This window comes from Staurois parvus, unplaced genomic scaffold (assembly GCF_062004578.1).
Source record: "Staurois parvus isolate SC_StPar_1 unplaced genomic scaffold, SC_StPar_1.0 ptg000140l, whole genome shotgun sequence".
NCBI classification, from domain to species: Eukaryota; Metazoa; Chordata; class Amphibia; order Anura; family Ranidae; genus Staurois; species Staurois parvus.
In genome coordinates, this window is record NW_028317936.1 from 2203036 (window position 1) to 2226619 (window position 23584).

General features: G+C 49.9%; 1 protein-coding gene across 1 annotated transcript in view; it reads right to left on the bottom strand.

Annotated features, from left to right (window-relative positions):
• LOC149465221 (tumor necrosis factor ligand superfamily member 15-like) overlaps window positions 1-22465 on the bottom strand; it is a 34646-nt gene extending 12181 nt beyond the window's left edge. The window contains exon 1 of the mRNA XM_089673550.1: window positions 22041-22465. Coding sequence (XP_089529676.1) covers window positions 22041-22226 — 186 coding nt within the window. The 5' untranslated portion in view covers window positions 22227-22465. The remainder of the gene's footprint in view (window positions 1-22040) is intronic.
• Window positions 22466-23584: the final 1119 nt, after the last annotated feature.

Here is a 23584-nt window from a genome sequence, read left to right on the forward strand (position 1 = left end):
AAACACAGAACAAACAACTGCAATCTGTCAATCCTTAAATCCGAATTCTAGGCAGCTATAAAAGGACATAAAAATGAATACAACTCTGTAATTATGAATACATCAATAAATACACTATATTGCCAAAAGGAATGGCCCCGCCGTCCCAATCATGTGATTCAGGTGTTCCAATCCCCTCCATGGACACAGGTGTATACAATCAAGCCCCTAGGCATGCAGACTGCTTCTACAGACATTGGTGAAAGAATGGGTCGCTCTCAGGAGCTCAGTGACTCCAAGCGTGGTCACGTGATAGGTGGTCACCTGTGCAATAAGTCCGTCCGTGACATTTCCTGGCTCCTAAATTTCCACGCGCAACTGTTAGTGGGATTATAACAAAGTGGAAGTAACTGGGAACAACAGCAACTCAGTCACCAAGTGGTAGGCCACGTCACATGACAGAGCAGGGTCAGCGTATGCTGAAGCGCACAGTGCGCAGAAGTCACCAACTGTCTGCAGAGTCATTAGCTAAAGACCTCCAAACTTGATGTGGTCTTCAGATGAGCACAACAACAGTGCGTAGAGAGCTTCATGGAATGGGTTTCCATTGCCGAGCAGCTGCATCCAAGCCTTCCATCACCAAGTGCAATGCAAAGCGTTGGATGCCGTGGTGTAAAGCACGCCGCCACTGGATCAATTTATGGGGACCTACAGTGAGAACACTGGAAGAGTCAGGTGCCCATCCTATGTTAAGGTTGACCTTGCACTGTGTAGAGGTATTGATTTTGAGACAAAATAGGCAAAAGGTGAAGGGTTCTTTGGCCAAGAACTGTACATTTTTTATATCTGCTGGACCCGGAGAGCCTGGGGAAGAGGGTGATGGGAAAAGCTACCCTTAGTATACTGCCATGTAAGCTTGTATCCTTTGGAAATGAACTCTTCAGGGTAGGCCCTGCACAGGCTCCATTGGAGAACCCATCTAAGGGGACCTACAGTGAAGACACTGGAAGAGTTGAGTGGCCATCAGGTTGGACTTGCACTGTGTCGAGTTATTGATGACGGGACTAAAGAGGTAATGATGAAGGGTGCTTTGGCCAAGAATTGTACGTTGTATGTTGTAAAGCTTTGAAAAGGCTGAACGTGTGGACATACGTTTTTTCTGGAGGTGGTTTTTTTTCTGGAGGTGGAGAATGTGAGTGACCAAAGATGGTGGAGTTCCTCCATATTACAGAAGTGCATACCTTATCTCGTTCTTGTGCAGGAGGACTGAGAAGAGTCCTTAGCCAGCATGGTCATTGCTGGAGATAAATTGGGGCCCTGCATACATGCTGATAGGAGGTGAGAGCAGAGAGATGAGCTCATTGTGCTCCTGTGAATGACTAAAGATTGTGGAGTTCCTCAATGTCAGGGGTCTCCAAACGTACTAAAAAAAAGGGCCAGAGTACGGACTTCAGACATAAGGGGGGGACGGGACTGGGCCTAGTGGGAGTAGAAAATGCCCCAGTGTCAATGGAAATAAACATCATTGGTTTTAGTGGGAGTAACAGTGCCCCATTGTTGATATCAGTGGGAGGAATGGTGTCCCAGCATTGAGGTCAGTTGTGGATGGAATAGCGCTCCAAGGGCTGGACAGAGGCAAGCAAAGGGTCATATGTGGCCCCTTGGCTGCAGTTTGGAGACCCTTGCTCTAAGTTACAGGTGTGTGTACCCTATATTGTTCCTGTGCAGGGGGACTGAGAAGGGCCCTTGGCCAACTGGGTTGCTGATGGCTAAATGGGGCCTTGCTTACATGCTGAAGGAGAGAGCAGAGTGACAGAGACATGAGCTTCTCTAACCCTCCGAAGCCTTTTGATTGACTCTAATGCATTTCTTCACAATGGGGAAGATAAGGGAAGCTAAGGACTGGTATAGGCAACGCAGGCAGTTCTTCTTTCAGACACTTGTAGACATCTCCAGCTACTTTATGGGAATAAATACCCTGAATACCTTACGTGACGATGAACCGAATGAAGAATTTGATTACTAGAGTTTGAAAAAACAAAAAACAGGCCATATGTGACCCCTTGGCTACAGTTTGGAGACCCTTGCTCTACGTTACATGTGTGTGTACCCTATACTGGTCCTTGGCCAACATGGTTGTTGCTGGTGGCCAATTGGGGCCTTGCTTACATGCTGAAGGAGAGAGCAGAGTGACAGAGAGATGAGCTTCTCTAACCCTCCAAAGCCTTTTGATTGACTCTAATGCATTTCTTCACAATGGGGAAGATAAGGGAAGCTAAAGGACTAGTATAGGCAACACAGAAGTTCTTCTTTCAGACACTTGTAGACATCTCCAGCTAGTTTATGGGAATAAATACCCTGAACACTTTACATGACCATGAACCGAATGAGGAATTTGATTACTAGAGTTTGAAATTACAACAAGTTGATATTCCTAGCTCTGGTTGTAAAATAACAACTTGAAAACGATTTCGCACAAGGTCATCGGCCAGCGGCGTCAGGTGATAAAACACGATTCCTAATTGGTTACTATATGTTGCTGATTTTTTTTTTTTACTTTGCACTTTCTTCTGTTATTATATAAACTCATGAAATTGCGATCTCTAATCTTTAACAACTCCTGACATGGATATGGTTTTCCAATAAAGTGTAACCACGTGGGAGCCCACAAGGCCTTTTGGATAAGAATTCTATGGGAAGCATCCATGTGCCAAACCACAGATTACATTATTATAACTACAATACACTGCCGTATGCCGTAAACTGTAACCACAGCCAAAAAAAAAACAACCATCTAGAACAGGGGTGGGCAAACTTTTTGACTTGAGGGCCGCAATGGGTTCATATATTGGACCCGGGGGCCGGACCAAGAGTAGATGAATGATGTGTATGTGTCATCCATAGTAAGTATAGTAATATTCCCCCATAGTAAGCATAGTAATTCATCCCCCATAGTAATTCATCCCCCATATAGTAATTCATCCCCCATATAGTAATTCATCCCCCATATAGTAATTCATCCCCCATATAGTAATTCATCCCCCATAGTAATTCATTCCCCATATAGTAATTCATCCCCCATAGTAATTCATCCCCCATATAGTAATTCATCCCCCATAGTAATTCATCCCCCCTAGTAATTCATCCCCCCTAGTAATTCATCCCCCCTATAGTAATTAATCCCCCATATAGTAATTAATCCACCATAGTAATTCATCCCCCCATATAGTAATTCGTCCCCCATATAGTAATTCGTCCCCCATAGTAATTAATCCCCCATATAGTAATTAATCCACCATAGTAATTAATCCCCCATATAGTAATTAATCCACCATATAGTAATTAATCCCCCCTATAGCAATTCATCCCCCATATAGCAATTCATCCCCCATATAGCAATTCATCCCCCATATAGCAATTCATCCCCCATATAGCAATTCATCCCCCATAGTAATTCATCCCCCCTATAGTAATTCATCCCCCATAGTAATTCATCCCCCATAGTAATTCATCCCCCATATAGTAATTCATCCCCCCTATAGTAATTCATCCCCCCTATAGTAATTCATCCCCCATATAGTAATTCATCCCCCATATAGTAATTCATCCCCCATATAGTAATTCATCCCCCATAGTAATTCATCCCCCCTATAGTAATTCATCCCCCATATAGTAATTCACCCCCCCTATAGTAATTCATTCCCCATATTAAGTCCCCAAGTCCCCCCTGTGTCAATTCACTTACCTTTGCTCCGCGCGTTCCTCTCGCCGTGTTCCCACGCCGTTCCGGTGTAGCATGAAAATCTGTCTCCTATGAGGATCTGTCCCCCTCGACGTATCTGCGCATGTGCCAGTTTCAGGCATTAGCAGCCGATCGGCGATCTCCGGCACATGCGCAGATACGTCGAGGGGGACAGATCCTCATAGGAGACAGATTTTCATGCTACACCGGTCTTCAGGGCGGACTGTGAGAGGAGCCTAGCTCCCCTCACGTTCGTCACGCTGCCCCGCCTACACACATCCTGACAGCCATCCTACAGTATCACGCTCCGCGGGCCGGATTAAAAGGTCCACTGGGCCGTATACGGCCCGCGGGCCGTAGTTTGCCCATTGCTGATCTAGAATAACAATATAAATATGACAAGTGCAAGACAGACCCAAACGTGAGCAGAACTTGGAATTTGTTCTACGAAATAGATTAGGCCAATTTATGGTCATTGAGCATATTACATGAGTGACTGTCATGGTGTATCCTGTTTCCCTGACAAAATCTTGAAGACAAAAACGCGTTGGGTGGGAGCTACACAGGCCTATAGATGCACTCAGTCCACTCCAGTGGTGTTTGAAGCTTGTAATAAAACATTTTATTTGACAAGTATCATATCAATACAAAAAAAATGTCTAAAAATCTTTTATTACAAGCTTCAAACACCACTGGAGTGGACTGAGTGCATCTATAGGCCTGTGTAGCTCCTACCCAACGCGTTTTGTCTTCAAGACTGTCAGGGAAACAGGATACCCCATGACAGTCACTCATGAAATATGCTCAATGACCATAAATTGGCCTTTCTGTGCTGTTACTCTTCCCTGACAACTTCTGTCCTCAGCCCTGGTCCCTAGTAGTTGACACTGTCCATTGCACCATACAAAGTTTGCCGGGGGGCCCCAACAAGGTTTTCTATGGGGTCCCATGATCTATAGTTATATCCCTGATGGTGGCTGACAAGTATCATATCAATACAAAAAAAATGCCTGCCACCATCAGGGACATAACTATAGATCATGGGACCCCATAGAAAACCTTGTTGAGGCCCCCCCGGCAACCTTTGTATGGTGCAATGGGCAGTGTCAACTACTGGGGACCAGGGCTGAGGACAGAAGTTGTCAGGGAAGAGTAACAGCACAGAAAGGCCAATTTATGGTCATTGAGCATATTTCATGAGTGACTGTCATGGTGTATCCTGTTTCCCTGACAAACTCTTGAAGACAAAACGCGTTGGGTGGGAGCTACACAGGCCTATAGATGCACTCAGTTCACTCCAGTGGTGTTTGATGTTTGTAATAAAAATATTTTATTAGGCATTTTTTTTGTATTGATATGATACTTGTCAGCCACCATCAGGGACATAACTATAGATCATGGGGACCCCATAGAAAACCTTGTTGGGGCCCCTCGGCAACCTTTGTATGGTGCAATGGGCAGTGTCAAATACTGGGGACCAGGGCTGAGGACAGAAGTTGTCAGGGAAGAGTAACAGCACAGAAAGGCCAATTTATGGTCATTGAGCATATTTCATGAGTGACTGTCATGGGGTATCCTGTTTCCCTGACAAAGTCTTGAAGACAAAACGCGTTGGTTGGGAGCTACACAGGTCATCACAGTACCTATAGATGCACTCAGTCCATGCCAGCGGTGCTTGATGCTTCTAATAAAAGGATTTTATTAGGCTTTTTTTGGTTGTGATATGATACTTGTCAGCCACCATTAGGGGCATAACTATAGATCATTGGACCCCATAGCAAACTTTGTTGGGGCCCCCCAGCAACTTTTCTATGGAGCAACAGGCAATGTCAACTACTAGGGACCAGGGCTGAGAATAGAAGTGGTCAGGGAAGAGTAACAGCGCAGAAAGGCCAATTTATGGTCATTAAGCAAATTATATGAGTGACTGCCATGGTGTATCCTGTTTCCCTGACAAAGTCTAGAGGACAAAACGCGTTGGGTTGGAGCTACACAAAAGTCATCATGGTACCTATAGATGCACTCAATCTAAGTGATGTTTGTTGTTTCTAATGAAGAATTTTATTATACAATTTTCTGTTATGATATTTATAGGTGAACATCAGGGGTGGAACTACAGATCATAGGGCCCCCATAGAAAACTTTGATGGGACCCCCTCAGCACTCCAACAACCTTTGTCTGCACAGTGTCAACTGTGAAATTGCACTTATATGTGTGCTTTTTTCACTCAGGATTGTAGGGTAGGGGTCTTTGGGCCTACCCTGAAATCTAGGGGGGAGGATGTGTGGCACTTAGGTTCCTTCGTCTCCAGTCTTGGGGTGTTTCTCTTTGGGAGAGCCCCTAACCTAGTACTTGTTGATTGGATTTGTCTGATCATGAGGCGTGGGGTCTGTTGGGGCTTTTGGCAAGGTGGGCCTAGGTGCGCCTTGCCCCCGACCAGGAGTCTTGCACCCGGGGGGGGGGGGGGGTCAGAGAGAGGTTCCTGGTGGCTAACTTCACCAACCCTAGTGAGTGGTCAGCAGCAGCAGAGCACTACATTGGTGGCGCAGGTGATTGAGGTGGTGGTTCGGAAGGTTTGAATGACTCCTCTAGGATGGCAAGGGGTGTGAAGGAAGAATACTAGGCTGCTTCCCCCATTGTGTCCAGGGTTGAGGCTGGTGTGGTGGAGCTGAAGTCGCTGGAGGAACAGGCACCTGGTGACCAGGGCTCCCATTGTATTACAGGCCCCAGGTGACCAGGGCTCCCACTGTATTACAGGCCCCAGGTGACCAGGGCTCCCACTGTATTACAGGCCCCAGGTGACCAGGGCTCCCACTGTATTACAGGCCCCAGGTGACCAGGGCTCCCACTGTATTACAGGCCCCAGGTGACCAGGGCTCCCATTGTATTACTGGCCCCAGGTGACCAGGGCTCCCATTGTATTACTGGCCCCAGGTGACCAGGGCTCCCATTGTATTACAGGCCCCAGGTGACCAGGGCTCCCATTGTATTACAGGCCCCAGGTGACCAGGGCTCCCACTGTATTACAGGCCCCAGGTGACCAGGGCTCCCACTGTATTACAGGCCCCAGGTGACCAGGGCTCCCACTGTATTACAGGCCCCAGGTGACCAGGGCTCCCACTGTATTACAGGCCCCAGGTGACCAGGGCTCCCACTGTATTACAGGCCCCAGGTGACCAGGGCTCCCACTGTATTACAGGCCCCAGGTGACCAGGGCTCCCACTGTATTACAGGCCCCAGGTGACCAGGGCTCCCACTGTATTACAGGCCCCAGGTGACCAGGGCTCCCACTGTATTACAGGCCCCAGGTGACCAGGGCTCCCATTGTATTACAGGCCCCAGGTGACCAGGGCTCCCATTGTATTACAGGCCCCAGGTGACCAGGGCTCCCATTGTATTACAGGCCCCAGGTGACCAGGGCTCCCATTGTATTACAGGCCCCAGGTGACCAGGGCTCCCATTGTATTACAGGCCCCAGGTGACCAGGGCTCCCATTGTATTACAGGCCCCAGGTGACCAGGGCTCCCATTGTATTACAGGCCCCAGGTGACCAGGGCTCCCATTGTATTACAGGCCCCAGGTGACCAGGGCTCCCATTGTATTACAGGCCCCAGGTGACCAGGGCTCCCATTGTATTACTGGCCCCAGGTGACCAGGGCTCCCATTGTATTACAGGCCCCAGGTGACCAGGGCCCCCATTGTATTACAGGCCCCAGGTGACCAGGGCTCCCACTGTATTACAGGCCCCAGGTGACCAGGGCTCCCACTGTATTACAGGCCCCAGGTGACCAGGGCTCCCATTGTATTACAGGCCCCAGGTGACCAGGGCTCCCATTGTATTACAGGCCCCAGGTGACCAGGGCTCCCATTGTATTACAGGCTCCAGGTGACCAGGGCTCCCATTGTATTACAGGCCCCAGGTGACCAGGGCTCCCATTGTATTACAGGCCCCAGGTGACCAGGGCTCCCATTGTATTACAGGCCCCAGGTGCTTTATGGAACTCTCCGAGCCCTAACCTGGACCACAAAAACTCTCAGGGCCTTATCTGAGAAGTGCTCCGGGTGATAGGGAGTTAATGAAGTGAGGACTAGGAGGATGTGGAAAGAAGTCTGGGACCTGCTCAGGTCTGGAGACCCTGTGTGTGGGTGGGGCCCATCTGCATCAGCCACATGTTTATTCAACATGGGCAGCCCGCTTACATATGCAGGAAATAAACTTTCAGCCTTAATTTTCCCGCAAATGACTCAGCCATTACTCAGTAGTTCTCCTATTATCTAAAAAATATCTATTCTGAACAGCGCAGATGGACAAATCCCCTTGCTGGGCTATTGTATTCTGAGAGCCACTGCTGTTCGACCAAAGATCTTTCGACGGGCTCCCCCCAACAAAAAAGTCGATCTTTTGAAAGATGTTGGGACAGTGAGTAAATTTCAACCGATTCATGAGGAACCAGACAAAATTTGCTCAGTGTATGGCCAGCTTTAGCCTCGTTCACATGGGAGGCTGAAGGGCAGTAGAAACAGGTGGTTGGGCTGTGGTAACACGACCAGAGACCATGTTACTGAACAGCGCCATGGTTGTGGGAAAACCCCTTGAATATCATAAAACCTGTTGACAGGGGAAACTGTAACCCCAATATATAAATTACTTAAATCTGTCTACAAAACTCAGCAGCAGGGGATTCTCTGCAGCCTCGGGATTATTGCATCAGGCCCACAGGGTTAAATTCACAGCGTCTGACTGTAGTAGAAGTTCTCAGCACCATATACTGTATCTAAGCTGCTAAGACTGCTAGACAAACTAGATAACGGAGGGGGTCTGTGACTAGTGATCCTGATCTTCTGGACCAGCCATTCTTAACCAAGGCTCTAGGGTTCTTCCAGGGGTGTCTAGGGGTTCCTTGAGCTGTGGCTAACCTATCTCCTACCTGATGGTACCTGCATAGTTCCAGGTCCAACACTACTTGGAAGAACCAGTTTCGAGACTACAAGTGTGACATTCGGGCCACCCCTGTAAGCAGGGCATTGTTCCCATGTACCACCATCAACGCAAGGGCAATTTTCCCAATGACCCCAAATCTCTGCAGCCAGAATTTTCTTACAGACTACTTTAGATGTTCAGGGATAAAAATCAGAGTGTTCGGCTTTGGAGGAAGTTCTAAGAACCTTAAATCTACACTGCTAAGACTGCTAGACAAACTAGATAAAGCAAAGGGGGGGTCTATGACTAGTGATCCTGATCTTCTGGACCAGCCATTCTAAACCAAGGCTCTTCAGAACTCTAGGGTTCTTCCAGGGGTTCCTTGAGCTGTGGCTAACCTATCTCCTACCTGATGGTACCTGCATACATCCAGGTCCAACACTACTTGGAAGAACCAGTTTCGAGACTACAAGTGTGACATTCGGGCCACCCCTGTAAGCAGGGCATTGTTCCCATGTACCACCATCAACGCAAGGGCAATTTTCCCAATGACCCCAAATCTCTGCAGCCAGAATTTTCTTACAGACTACTTTAGATGTTCAGGGATAAAAATCAGAGTGTTCGGCTTTGGAGGAAGTTCTAAGAACCTTAAATCTACACTGCTAAGACTGCTAGACAAACTAGATAAAGCAAAGGGGGGGTCTATGACTAGTGATCCTGATCTTCTGGACCAGCCATTCTAAACCAAGGCTCTTCAGAACTCTAGGGTTCTTCCAGGGGTGTCTAGGGGTTCCTTGAGCTGTGGCTAACCTATCTCCTACCTGATGGTACCTGCATAGTTCCAGGTCCAACACCACTTTGAAGTACCAGCTTCAAGACTACAAGGGTGTCATTCAGGCCAGCAATGATGAGGCTCAGGGTTAAAATCAAGAGTGTTCGGCTTTGGAAGAAGTTCTAAGAACCTTAAATCTACACTGCTAAAACTGCTAGACAAGCTAGCTAAAGCAAAGGGATCTGTAATTAGCGATCCTAATGACTCCATATCAGGGGCGGACTGACAACTCATGGGGCCCCTGGGGAATAGGGGATCATGGGGCCCGTGTCCTTGCCCAAACTCAAAAAAGCCTATGAAAAAAGGTACCAGGGGCATCTCATGGGGCCACCTACTGACCCCGGGCCCTCGGGCAGTGCCCGAGTTTCCAAATGGTCAGTCCGCCCCTGCTCCATATGTGCGTCTTCAGGACCAGCCATTCTCAACCAGAGTTCTGCGGAACTGTAGGGTTTCTTCCAGGGGTGTCTAGGGGTTCCTTGAGCTGTGGCTAAATGACCTCCTATCTGATGGTACCTGCATAGTTCCAGGTCCAACACCAAGAGCAGGTTTCATGACTGCAAGGGTGTTTTTTCAGGCCATCCCTGTAAGTAGAAAAAGTGCAGGGACACAATGTGCTATTGACTCCATAAACCTCAATAGAAACACATTGAAAAAAACTTGGAAAACGCACATACATGTGTTTTTTGGTGCGTTTTTGGCACAGTTATACCGGTGCGATTTGAAATCTCCCCTGAAATCGCATCTAATGAATGTCAGTGTGCGATTTGCTGCAGCGCATTACTTTTTCTGCAGTTTTGTTGCGATTTCGCATACGTAGAACATCATGGAAATCGCACTGCAAATTGCAAGAAATTGTTGAAAATCTTCACAAGCATCAATAAAGTCTTCAGAAATCGCACCTGAAGTCGCACACAAATCAAACGATTTTAAATCGCAGCAGTGACTTAACAAGCAGCCTCCTCCTACACACAAAAAAAAAAAAAACACTCATGAAGCATGAAAACGCATCAAGTCGGAACAATGCCCCACTTACAGTGGCGGCCTGAATGACACTTGAAAACGCATGAAAAGCACAAAACACATCAACTGCATACGCACAGATGTTCAAAGTCGCATGTACATACATTTTTTGGGTGCATTTTTTGGGTTCTGCAAAAAAAAAAAAAAAAAAGCATGAAATTGCATAAAAAGCACACTTGAAAAATGCTCCACAAAAACGCATCAAACTCACATACCTAACGGTTGGGGGAGGGGTTAGGAAACGCACTTAGTGCCCCACGACCACGCCTTCTTAAGTTGCAAACGGGGGGCTCCGTCACGACGCTCCTTTTTGCGCCTATCCAATCAATCGCGACCCAATTGAACGAGAAAGGGTCGCGAACGTCCTGCAACCGTGTGCAATTTATTCAGCAAAAATGGTGTTAAAACAGGCAGGCGTGGAGGAGCAACATGGCCTCCTCACCGCCTGCCAATCGCCTCTGAAAAGCTATCCAAATGCAAGTCTCTTTTCAGAGGCGCGTTGGGTTGTGATGCACTTCTAACCCAAGCCTTTTAAACCAAAAAAAAAAAATTAGGTGTGGTGGCTACATTAGTTTTCTTTTTGCAGGCTCAGAACATTTTCAGCAAGTACAGAACGATACCTGTTGATCCTGCCAGAAACGCAGAGTCCTTGTCACTTCCTGTGAGCTAAAATAAAGCGCAAACATCCTTATCCTTTTATGTCTCCGGCAGGATCAGGTGACGATGCTCTTCTGTCATTGGTCACCTTTAATCCTCCATTCGTCTTTCCTGTTATCTGAAAGGTGTGATTGCAGAAGTTAACAGCTCCATAAAAGGTTTCTACTGCCTGCGGTCACGTCATCCCTATCATCCCGATTGCAGACGGCGAGCAAAGTTTGCGCAGCCGCGATTCGCTTCAACCGAACAACTGCATCGATCGCCAGTTCTAGCATTTCCTAACCCGTAGATTTCGAAGGTGTATCTATGAGATTTGCATAACTCCGCCCACTGCTTGCATCAGGACTGAGGGCACTTGAGGAGTACTGAGGCAGGGTGCTGCAATGTTTTCAGGAAGCTATGAGGAAGGAGCCTGAGCGGTTCCGAAACGCGTAGCCATGCTCTCCCTCAAAGTCTGACATTACTTCTGTGCTCCATAAACATCCCTGGATTCCAGGTCCCTGTTTCTGATTTCGTTTCTTGGTTTCTTCCATCTGGCCAGCAATGGTGAGGCAGTTTCCTGGAATGAAGCCCTTTCCTCCCCAGCCTGACTGTCCCTAACAGGCTTGAGGAAGGAGCCTGGGTGGCTCCAAAACATGTAGCTATGACTCTTTTGCCTTCCAGCAAGTCCAGTCCAGTCCAGTCCTGAACCCTGGTCCCAAGGTCTGAGCTTGCTTCTAAGATTCTTCCATTTGGCCAGCAGCGGTAAGGTCATTTCCTAGAATGGAGCCCTTTCCTCCCCAGCCTGACTGTCCCTGATAGGCTTGAGGAAGGAGCCTGGGTGGCTCCAAAACACGTAGCTATGACTCTTTTGCCCTCCAGCAACGTCCAGTCTACCCCTGAACCCTGGTCCCAAGGTCTGAGCTTGCCTCTAGGATTCTTCCATTTGGCCAGCGGTGGTAAGGTCGTTTCCTGGAATGGAGCCATTTCTTCCCCAGCCTGACTGTCCCTGATAGGCTTGAGAAAAGATCCTGAGCGGCTCCGAAATGTGTAGCCATGCTCTACCTCAAAGTCTGACATTACTTCTGTGCTCCACCAACATCCCTGGATTCCAGGTCCCTGTTTCTGAGCTTGCTTCTTGGTTTCTTCCATCTGGCCAGCAACGGTGAGGCTGTTTCCTGGAATGGAGCACTCTCCTCCGCAGCCTGACTGTCCCTGATAGGCTTGAAGAAGGAGCCTGAGTGGCTACAAAACATGTAGCTATGACTCTTTTGCCCTCCAGCAACTCCAGTCTAGCCCTGAACCCTGGTCCCAAGGTCTGAGCTTGCTTCTAGAATTCTTCCATTTGGCTAGCAGCGTTAAGGTCGTTTCTTGGAATGGAGCCCTTTCCTCCGCAGCTTGACTGTCCCTGATAGGCTTGAGGAAGGAGCCTGAGCAGCTCCGAAATGTGTAGCTAGGACCCTTATGCCCTCCAATAATTTCCAGTCCAGCCCTGCAACCTGGTTCCTAGTTGCTCTCCCTCAAAGTCTGACATTACTTTTGTGCTCCTCCAACATCCCTGGAATCCTGATCTCAAGGTCTGAGCTTGCTTCCTGGTTTCTTCCATCTGGCCAGAAGCGGTAAGATCATTTCCTGGAATGGAGCCCTTTCTTCCCCAGCCTGGCTGTCCCTGATAGGCTTGAGAAAGGAGCCTGAGCAGCTCCAAAATGCGTAGAAATGCTCTCCCTCAAAGTCTGACATTACTTCTGTGCTCCACCAACATCCCTGGATTCCAGGTCCGTTTCTGAGCTCGTTTCTTGGTTTCTTCCATCTGGCCAGCAACGGTGAGGCTGTTTCCTGGAATGGAGCCCTCTCCTCCCCAGCCTGACTGTCCCTGATAGGCTTGAAGAAGGAGCCTGAGTAGCTACAAAACACGTAGCTATGACTCTTTTGCCCTCCAGCAACTCCAGTCTAGCCCTGAACCCTGGTCCCAAGGTCTGAGCTTGCTTCTAGAATTCTTCCATTTGGCTAGCAGCGGTAAGGTCGTTTCTTGGAATGCAGCCCTTTCCTCAGCAGCCTGACTGTCCCTGATAGGCTTGAAGGAGCCTGGGTGGCTCCAACACACGTAGCTATGACTCTTTTGCCCTCCAGCAAGTCCAGTCCAGCCCTGAACCCTGGTCCCAAGGTCTGAGTTTGCTTCTATGATTCTTCCATCTGGCCAGCGGCGGTAAGGTAATTTCCTGGAATGGAGCCCTTTCTTCCCCAGCCTGGCTGTCCCTGATAGGCTTGAGAAAAGATCCTGAGCGGCTCCGAAATGCGTTGCCATGCTCTCCCTCAAAGTCTGACATTACTTCTGTGCTCCACCAACATCCCTGAAATCCTGGTCTCACGGTCTGAGCTTGCTTCTTGGTTTCTTCCATCTGGCCAGCAACAGTGAGGACGTTTCCTGGAATGGAGCCCTTCCCTCAGCAGCCTGACTGTCCCTGATAGGCTTGAAGGAGCCTGGGCGGCTCCAACACACGTAGCTATGACTCTTTTGCCCTCCAGCAAGTCCAGTCCAGCCCTGAACCCTGGTCCCAAGGTCTTAGCTTGCTTCTTGGTTTCTTCCATCTGGCCAGCAACAGTGAGGAGCAGCCTGACTGTCCCTGATAGGCTTGAGAAAGTAGCCTGGGTGGCTCTGAAACATTTAGCTATGACCAGGGGCAGACTGACAACTCATGGGGCCCCCGGGCAATAGGGGATCATGGGGCCCCTGTGTCCTTGCCCAAACTCAAAAAAGCCTATGAAAAAAGGTACCAGGGGCATCTCATGGGGTCCCCTATTGACCCCGGGCCCTCGGGCAGTGCCCGAGTTTCCAATTGGTCAGTCCGCCCCTGGCTATGACCCTGTTGTTCTCCAGCAACATCCAGGCCAGCCCTGCACCCTGGTTCCAAAGTCTAAGCATGCTTCTTGGTTTCTTCCATCTGGCCAAGTTCTGTGAGGCCAATTCCTCCTCAACCTTACTGTCCCCAACAGGCTTGAGAAAGGAGCCTGGTGGCTCTGAAACACGTAGCTATGACCCTTACGCCCTCCAGCAAGGTCCAGTCCCACCCTGGTCCCTAGATCTGAGCTTGCTTCCTGGTTTCTTCCATCTCGCCAGCGGTGGTGAAGCCATTTCCTCCCCAACCTGGCTTAAGAAAGGAGCCTGGTGGCTCCAAAACACGTAGCTATGACCCTTATGCCCACCAGCAACGTCCAGTCCAGTCCTGAGCTCCACCAACAACCCTTGCTTCCTGGTCCCTGGGTCCAAGCTTGCTTCCACCTGGCCAGCGGCGGTGAGGCCGTTCCCCAGAATAGAGTGACCTGCCATCCTTCCACACGGGATCTGTACCGGGATGTCCTTATGACAAGCACCAGATTTTGCTACCTTTGTGAGTTGTTTATTGTCTTAAAATTAAAGGTGCCCCCTGGTGTCCTTTCCTTTTCACCCTGCCAGCCCCTCCCACCAGTCATGATCTGCCTCCATTGCATAGAGAAGCCCAGAGACCCAGTGATGACATCAATGGCTTTACAATAAGGAATGTAATGAAAACAGAAAGGCTTAGGAGAGAAATCTCAAAAGCATGTTTTCTGACGCTGGTCCTAACAGTGTGTCGTCCACGAATTTCAGACTATGCCAAAATGGCCGCCATCATTTACTTCTGTGGGATGAATTCAGAAACGAGAGATGTGTCAGCGTGAGAGTGCGACTTCACAAGGAGGAATGTTTGCAACACGGTCTGGGAGGAAGAAGGTCAGCGAGAGAATTGTCTGGAAGAATGCCAAAACATAGCCAACTGCGTTGCGGAATTGGCTTCCTTACAGGATGTTTACAGCTTACCAGCAGAGCTCGACGCACGCTTCCATTGGGCAACTCTGCGACAAACGAGGTTCAAGGATGACAAATGTCGGGTTCTCCAGTTGGTGGCCAAATACAGGCATGCATCTAGGAGGAGAACGGCTGGGAAAGTCAATGGTGGACAAGGATCTGGGAGTTCTGGTAGATCAGTGGTCTCCAAATTGTGGCCCGGGGGCCGGAGGTGGCCCTTTGCTTGCCTTTATCTGGCCCTTGGGGTACAATTCCACCAACAGAACCAATGATGGAGCACCAATCCCCCTACTGACACCAACGATGGGGCACCATTCCTCCCACTGACACCAACGATGGGGCACCATTCCTCCCACTGACACCAACGATGGGGCACCATTCCTCCCACTGACACCAACGATAGGGCACCATTCCTCCCACTGACACCAACGATGGGGCACCATTCCTCCCACTGACACCAACGATGGGGCACCATTCCTCCCACTGACACCAACGATGGGGCACCATTCCTCCCACTGACACCAACGATGGGGCACCATTCCTCCCACTGACACCAACGATGGGGCACCATTCCTCCCACTGACACCAACGATGGGGCACCATTCCTCCCACTGACACCAACGATGGGGCACCATTCCTCCCACTGACACCAACGATGGGGCACCATTCCTCCCACTGACACCAACGATGGGGCACCATTCCTCCCACTGACACCAACGATGGGGCACCATTCCTCCCACTGACACCAACGATGGGGCACCATTCCTCCCACTGACACCAACGATGGGGCACCATTCCTCCCACTGACACCAACGATGGGGCACCATTCCTCCCACTGACACCAACGATGGGGCACCATTCCTCCCACTGACACCAACGATGGGGCACCATTCCTCCCACTGACACCAACGATGGGGCACCATTCCTCCCACTGACACCAACGATGGGGCACTATTCCTCCCACTGATACCAACGATGGGGCACTATTCCTCCCACTGATACCAATGATGGGGCACTATTCCTCCCACTGACACCAATGATGGGGCACTATTCCTCCCAATGATGGACACTATTCCTCCCACTGACACCAATGATGGAGCACTATTCCTCCCACTGACACCAATGATGGAGCACTATTCCTCCCACTGACACCAATGGTGGGGCACTATTCCTCCCACTGACACCAATGGTGGGGCACTATTCCTCCCACTGACACCAATGGTGGGGCACTATTCCTCCCACTGACACCAATGGTGGGGCACTATTCCTCCCACTGACACCAATGATGGGACACTATTCCTCCCACTGACACCAATGATGGGACACTATTCCTCCCAATGATGGACACTATTCCTCCCACTGACACCAATGATGGACACTATTCCTCCCACTGACACCAATGGTGGGGCACTATTCCTCCCACTGACACCAATGGTGGGGCACTATTCCTCCCACTGACACCAATGGTGGGGCACTATTCCTCCCACTGACACCAATGATGGGACACTATTCCTCCCACTGACACCAATGATGGGACACTATTCCTCCCACTGACACCAATGATGGGGCACTATTCCTCCCACTGACACCAATGATGGGGCACTATTCCTCCCACTGACACCAACGATGGGGCACTATTCCTCCCACTGACACCAACGATGGGGCACTATTCCTCCCACTGACACCAACGATGGGGCACTATTCCTCCTACTGACACCAACGATAGGGCTCTATTCCTCCCACTGACACCAACGATGGGGCGCTATTCCTCCCACTGACACCAACGATGGGGCGCTATTCCTCCCACTGACACCAACGATGGGGCGCTATTCCTCCCACTGACACCAATGATGGGGCGCTATTCCTCCCACTGACACCAATGATGGGGCACTATTCCTCCCACTGACACCAATGATGGGGCACTATTCCTCCTACTGACACCAACGATGGGGCGCTATTCCTCCCACTGACACCAATGATGGGGCGCTATTCCTCCCACTGACACCAATGATGGGGCGCTATTCCTCCCACTGACACCAATGATGGGGCACTATTCCTCCCACTGATACCAATGATGAGGCACTATTCCTCCCACTGACACCAATGATGGGGCACTATTCCTTCCACTGATACCAATGATGGGTCACTATTCCTCCCACTGATACCAATGATGGGTCACTATTCCTCCCACTGATACCAATGATGATGCACTATTCCTCCCACTGACACCAATGATGGGGCACTATTCCTCCCACTGATACCAATGATGGGGCACTATTCCTCCCACTGACACCAATGATGGGGCACTATTCCTCCCACTGATACCAATGATGGGGCACTATTCCTCCCACTGACACCAATGATGGGGCACTATTCCTCCCACTGATACCAATGATGGGGCACTATTCCTCCCACTGACACCAATGATGGAGCACTATTCCTCCCACTGACACCAATGATGGGGCACTATTCCTCCCACTAATACCATTGATGGGGCACTATTCCTCCCACTGACACCAATGATGGGTCACTATTCCTCCCACTGATACCAATGATGGGGCACTATTCCTTCCACTGACACCAATGATGGGGCACTATTCCTCCCACTGACACCAATGATGGGGCACTATTCCTCCCACTGACACCAATGATGGGGCACTATTCCTCCCACTGACACCAATGATGGGGCACTATTCCTCCCACTGACACCAATGATGGACACTATTCCTCTATATAAATGCCGAGGCCCTGCAAAGCACCATGTGCGTTTATTGTTAGTGTACATTATATTGTGCTCCCCGCCCCATAGTAGGAGTACTGCTCCAGGGAGGCGGGGCTGCGCAGTCATGTGACATCGCATTTCTGTGTAGGGGGTGAGCGTGTGCACCGTCTACCCGCGCCACCATTGGCGGCTGGGGATGTCAATCATCGGGTCCCAGCTGACGATTGTGGGGGAGAGACCCGTGTATAATCAACGCACACCTCTCTCCTGCCAGCAAGGCCTCTGCTTTCTTCAGATTGAGATGTGTGTGTTCCAGCATGGTTTTGATGCGTTTTGGTGCATTCTGGTGCGTTTTTAATGCTTTCTGGTCCATTTCCCCCCTCTCTTTTTCTTCAATAGGGACATGTGCGTTCCAGTGCGTTTGATGCATTTTGGTGCGTTTTTGGTGCATTCTAGTGCATTTTTTATGCATTTTGGTGCGTTCTGGTACGTTATTGCTTTCTGGTCTATTCCCCCCCCCCTTTTTTTTCAATAGGGACATGTGCGTTCCAGTGCGTTTGATGCATTTTGGTGCGTTTTTGATGCATTTTGATGCGTTCGGGTACGTTAATACTTTCTGGTCTATTCCCCTCCCTTTTTCTTCAATAGGGACATGTGTGTTCTAGTGTGTTTTTGATGCATTTTGGTGTGTTTTTGGTGTGTGCTATTTTTTTTTTTTTATGCAATTTAGTGCGTTCTGGTGTGTTTTTGATGCATTTTGGTGCGGTTTTAATGATTTTTGGACCATTCCCCCCCCTTTCTTCAATAGGGACATGTGCGTTCTGGTGCATTTTTAATGCTCTTTGGTTCATTTTTCCTCTTCTTTTTTTTCAATAGGGACATCTGCATTCCAGTGCGTTTTTGATGCAATTTGGTGCGTTCCTTTGAGTTTTAATGCTTTTTGGTTCATTTTTCTCCCTCTCTTTTTCTTCAATAGAGACGTGTGTTCCAGTGCCTTTTTAATGCGTTTTTGATGTGGTTTGGTACGTTTTTGGAGCTTTCAGTGCTTTTTTGATGCATTTTGGTGCTTTCCGGTGCATTTTTAATGCTCTTTGGTTCATTTTTCCCCCTCTCTCTTTCTTCAATAGGGACATGTGCCTTCCAGTGAAATTTTGGTACGTTATTAATGCTTTCTGGTCCATTTTCCCCCCCTCTTTTTCTTCGATAGGGACATGTGCGTTCAGGTGCGTTTTTGATGCATTTTACTGCGTTCCATTACAGTTCTGTGCAGAAAAAATGCCGCCTGTTCTACTTTTTTCAGCCACTGGAATGCGTTTCCCCACGTGCGTTTTTGATGCATTCCAGAAGCGTTTCCCCACGTGCGTTTTTGATGCGTTCTGGTGCATTTGTTACACATTCTGTTGTGGTTGTTTTGCATTCCAGCTCATTCATTTTTCCCCTCTTTTTCTTCAATTTAAGGGACGTGCGTTTTTGATGCATTTAATTACAGTACAGTTCTAGGGACGTGTGCGTTTTTGATGCGTTTTACCGCGTTCCAGTACAGTTCTATGCAGGAAAATGCCGCCTGTTCTACTTTTTATTTCTGCCACCGGAACGGTAAGCACTGATGCAAACTATGCCTGACAACCATATCACCGACTTTCTGTGCGTTTTGGATGCAGAAAAAAACGCAACTGAAACGCATGGAGTATGAACCGGCCCGAACCCCTCCCCCCAAATTCTTCTTTTCAACACAAATCTCCTTGGGGTGCCCACCCAGTGCACGGGGCAGCCGCCCCTCCAGCCCACCCCTTGTCCTGGCCCTGCCAATCAGAAGCAGAGACCGGGAGCCTCCGGCCGCCAATCAGAAGCAGAGACCGGGAGCCTCCGGCCGCCAATCAGAAGCAGAGACCGGGAGCCTCCGGCCGCCAATCAGAAGCAGAGACCGGGAGCCTCCGGCCGCCAATCAGAAGCAGAGACCGGGAGCCTCCGGCCGCCAATCAGAAGCAGAGACCGGGAGCCTCCGGCCGCCAATCAGAAGCAGAGAAAGGGGAGCCTCCGGCCGCCAATCAGAAGCAGAGAACGGGAGCCTCCGGCCGCCAATCAGAAGCAGAGAACGGGAGCCTCCGGCCGCCAATCAGAACCAGAGACCGGGAGCCTCCGGCCGCCAATCAGAACCAGAGACCGGGAGCCTCCGGCCGCCAATCAGAACCAGAGACCGGGAGCCTCCGGCCGCCAATCAGAACCAGAGACCGGGAGCCTCCGGCCGCCAATCAGAACCAGAGACCGGGAGCCTCCGGCCGCCAATCAGAACCAGAGACCAGGAGCCTCCGGCCGCCAATCAGAACCAGAGACCGGGAGCCTCCGGCCGCCAATCAGAACCAGAGACCGGGAGCCTCCGGCCGCCAATCAGAACCAGAGACCGGGAGCCTCGGCCGCCAATCAGAACCAGAGACCGGGAGCCTCGGCCGCCAATCAGAACCAGAGACCGGGAGCCTCCGGCCGCCAATCAGAACCAGAGACCGGGAGCCTCCGGCCGCCAATCAGAACCAGAGACCGGGAGCCTCCGGCCGCCAATCAGAACCAGAGACCGGGAGCCTCCGGCCGCCAATCAGAACCAGAGACCGGGAGCCTCGGCCGCCAATCAGAACCAGAGACCGGGAGCCTCCGGCCGCCAATCAGAACCAGAGACCGGGAGCCTCCGGCCGCCAATCAGAACCAGAGACCGGGAGCTTCCGGCCGCCAATCAGAACCAGAGACCGGGAGCCTCCGGCCGCCAATCGGAACCAGAGACCGGGAGCCGTATATACTGACACACATTACATGGCCGGTGGGAGGTCAATAGGCGTCTGCCTCCTGAACCCGCCATACACTATACAATCTGATTGTACAATCACCATACACGCTTCCGTTTTGCAATCAAATGGGCAAGCAATGGATTTGCCACGTTGACTTGATGACCCTAAGGGAGGTTGTACAATCAGATTGTACAGTCGGGTTGCATTATGTAGGGTGACCCTCGGGAGGTTGTACAATCAGATTGTACGGTCGGATTGTAACATGTATGATGACCCTCAGGAGGTTGTACAATCAGATTGTACGGTCGGGTTGTATTATGAAGGATGACCCTCGGGAGGTTGTACAATCAGATTGCATAGTGTATGGCTAACCATGAGCATTACCAAAGCTATGTAACACAGGGACAAACCCCACACAACGTATCCAATTTGCATCCAATCAGACAGGCCCTAACGGTAAATATAAAAGAGGTTGTACAATCAGATTGTATAGTGTGTGGACGGCGTGAGACTACAATATCAGGACAAATCTACACAACGTATCCAATCACTACATAAGCTGATGGCGGAGGTTGTACAATCAGATTGTACGGTTGGATTGTATTATGTAGGGTAACCCTCGGGAGGTTGTCCAATCAGATTGCATTATGTAGGGGACCCTCGGGAGGTTGTCCAATCAGATTGCATTATGTAGGGGGACCGTCGGGAGGTTGTCCAATCAGATTGCATTATGTAGGAGGACCGTCGGGAGGTTGTCCAATCAGATTGCATTATGTAGGGGGACCGTCGGGAGGTTGTCCAATCAGATTGCATTATGTAGGGGGAGCGTCGGGAGGTTGTCCAGTCAGATTGCATTATGTAGGGGGAGCGTCGGGAGGTTGTCCAATCAGATTGCATTATGTAGGGGGAGCGTCGGGAGGTTGTCCAGTCAGATTGCATTATGTAGGGGGAGCGTCGGGAGGTTGTCCAGTCAGATTGCATTATGTAGGGGGAGCGTCGGGAGGTTGTCCAGTCAGATTGCATTATGTAGGGGGACCGTCGGGAGGTTGTCCAATCAGATTGCATTATGTAGGGGGACCGTCGGGAGGTTGTCCAATCAGATTGTATTATGTAGGGGGACCGTCGGGAGGTTGTCCAATCAGATTGTATTATGTAGGGGACCGTCGGGAGGTTGTCCAATCAGATTGTATTATGTAGGGGACACTCGGGAGGTTGTCCAATCAGATTGTATTATGTAGGGGGACCCTCGGGAGGTTGTCCAATCAGATTGTATTATGTAGGGGACCCTCGGGGAGGTTATCCAATCAGATTGTATTATGTAGGGGACCCTCGGGAGGTTGTCCAATCAGATTGCATTATGTAGGGGGACCGTCGGGAGGTTGTCCAATCAGATTGCATTATGTAGGGGGCCCTCGGGAGGTTGTGCAATCAGATTGTATTATGTAGGGGGACCGTCGGGAGGTTGTGCAATCAGATTGTATTATGTAGGGGACCGTCGGGAGGTTGTCCAATCAGATTGTATTATGTAGGGGACCGTCGGGAGGTTGTCCAATCAGATTGTACGGTGTATGGCCCTCTGGTTACCTTGTCGGTACTGGGTGGAGCGGGCCTCTGAGACATCTGGTAGACGGTGAGTCCCAGCAATGCGACGACGCAGACGGCACAGCCGGTGACAGCCCACTGCAGCCTGCGCAGCCTCCCGTCCTGTATCAGGCGCTGATCCCGATCCCGATCCCGCAGCATGTCCCCGACTTCCGGATCCCTCTCCATAGGTCACTGAGTCGTGCGCTCGATCCCAGAGCCCCGCCGCCGACAACACTCATCTTCTGCCGCCGTCCGTTCACCGATAAATAAAGCCACCGAAATCCGCCCTCCCGTCCCCGCCGTCCACTTCTGCCCTCCCATCCCGAGAGAGGGAGTGTCCCGCCTACGACCGATACGGCGCCGATACTCGACTCCCCAAGTCGGAGGACTCTGCAGGGGCTCTGCGAGGAAAGTCCCATAGGAGGTGATAGGATAGGGAGCCGCCTGTGTGGGCGGAGACTTCCACCATGTGACCAGGAAGTGCGGATCTCCGCCCACTCAGCCGGGATCGGATTCCTGCTTTCTGTGTATTGTGAAGTCCCCGGATGGTGGCTGAGCGCCGCGTCCCGAGACCACAGATGACGTCCGGGGAGGACGGGGGGGCGCGACGGCTTCTCCCCAAATCTGGCTGCGGGGCGGATCGGTCCTGAGATGTGTGTAGATGGGAGATCCTCCACAGACGGGACTGCTGGGAAGACCGCACATTATACATGGTCCGAGATTATGAATGACCCGAGATTATAAATGACCTGAGATTATAAATGACCCGAGATTATAAATGACCCGAGATTAGGAATGACCCGAGATTAGGAATGACCCGAGATTAAAAATGACCCGAGATTAGGAATGACCCGAGATTAAAAATGACCCGAGATTATAAATGACCCGAGATTAAAAATGACCCGAGATTAGGAATGACCTGAGATTATAAATGGCCCGAGATTATAAATGGTTTGAGATTAGGAATGACCCGAGATTAGGAATGACCCGAGATTATAAATGGTTTGAGATTAGGAATGACCTGAGATTATGAATGGCCTTCCATTATAAATGACCCGAGATTAGGAATGACCCGAGATTAGGAATTACCTGAGATTATGAATGACCTGAGATTAGGAATGACCCGAGATTATGAATGACCCAAGATTAGGAATGACCCGAGATTATAAATGGCCTGAGATTATAAATGACCCTAGATTAGGAATTACCTGAGATTAGGAATGACCCGAGATTAGGAATGACCTGAGATTATAAATGACCCGAGATTAGGAATGACCTGAGATTAGGAATGACCTGAGATTAGGAATGACCCGAGATTATGAATGACCCAAGATTAGGAATGACCCGAGATTATAAATGGCCTGAGATTATAAATGACCCTAGATTAGGAATTACCTGAGATTAGGAATGACCCGAGATTAGGAATGACCTGAGATTATACATGACCCGAGATTAGGAATGACCCCGAGATTATGAATGACCTGAGATTATAAATGGGCTGAGATTATAAATGACCTTCCATTATAAATGGCCTGAGATTAGGA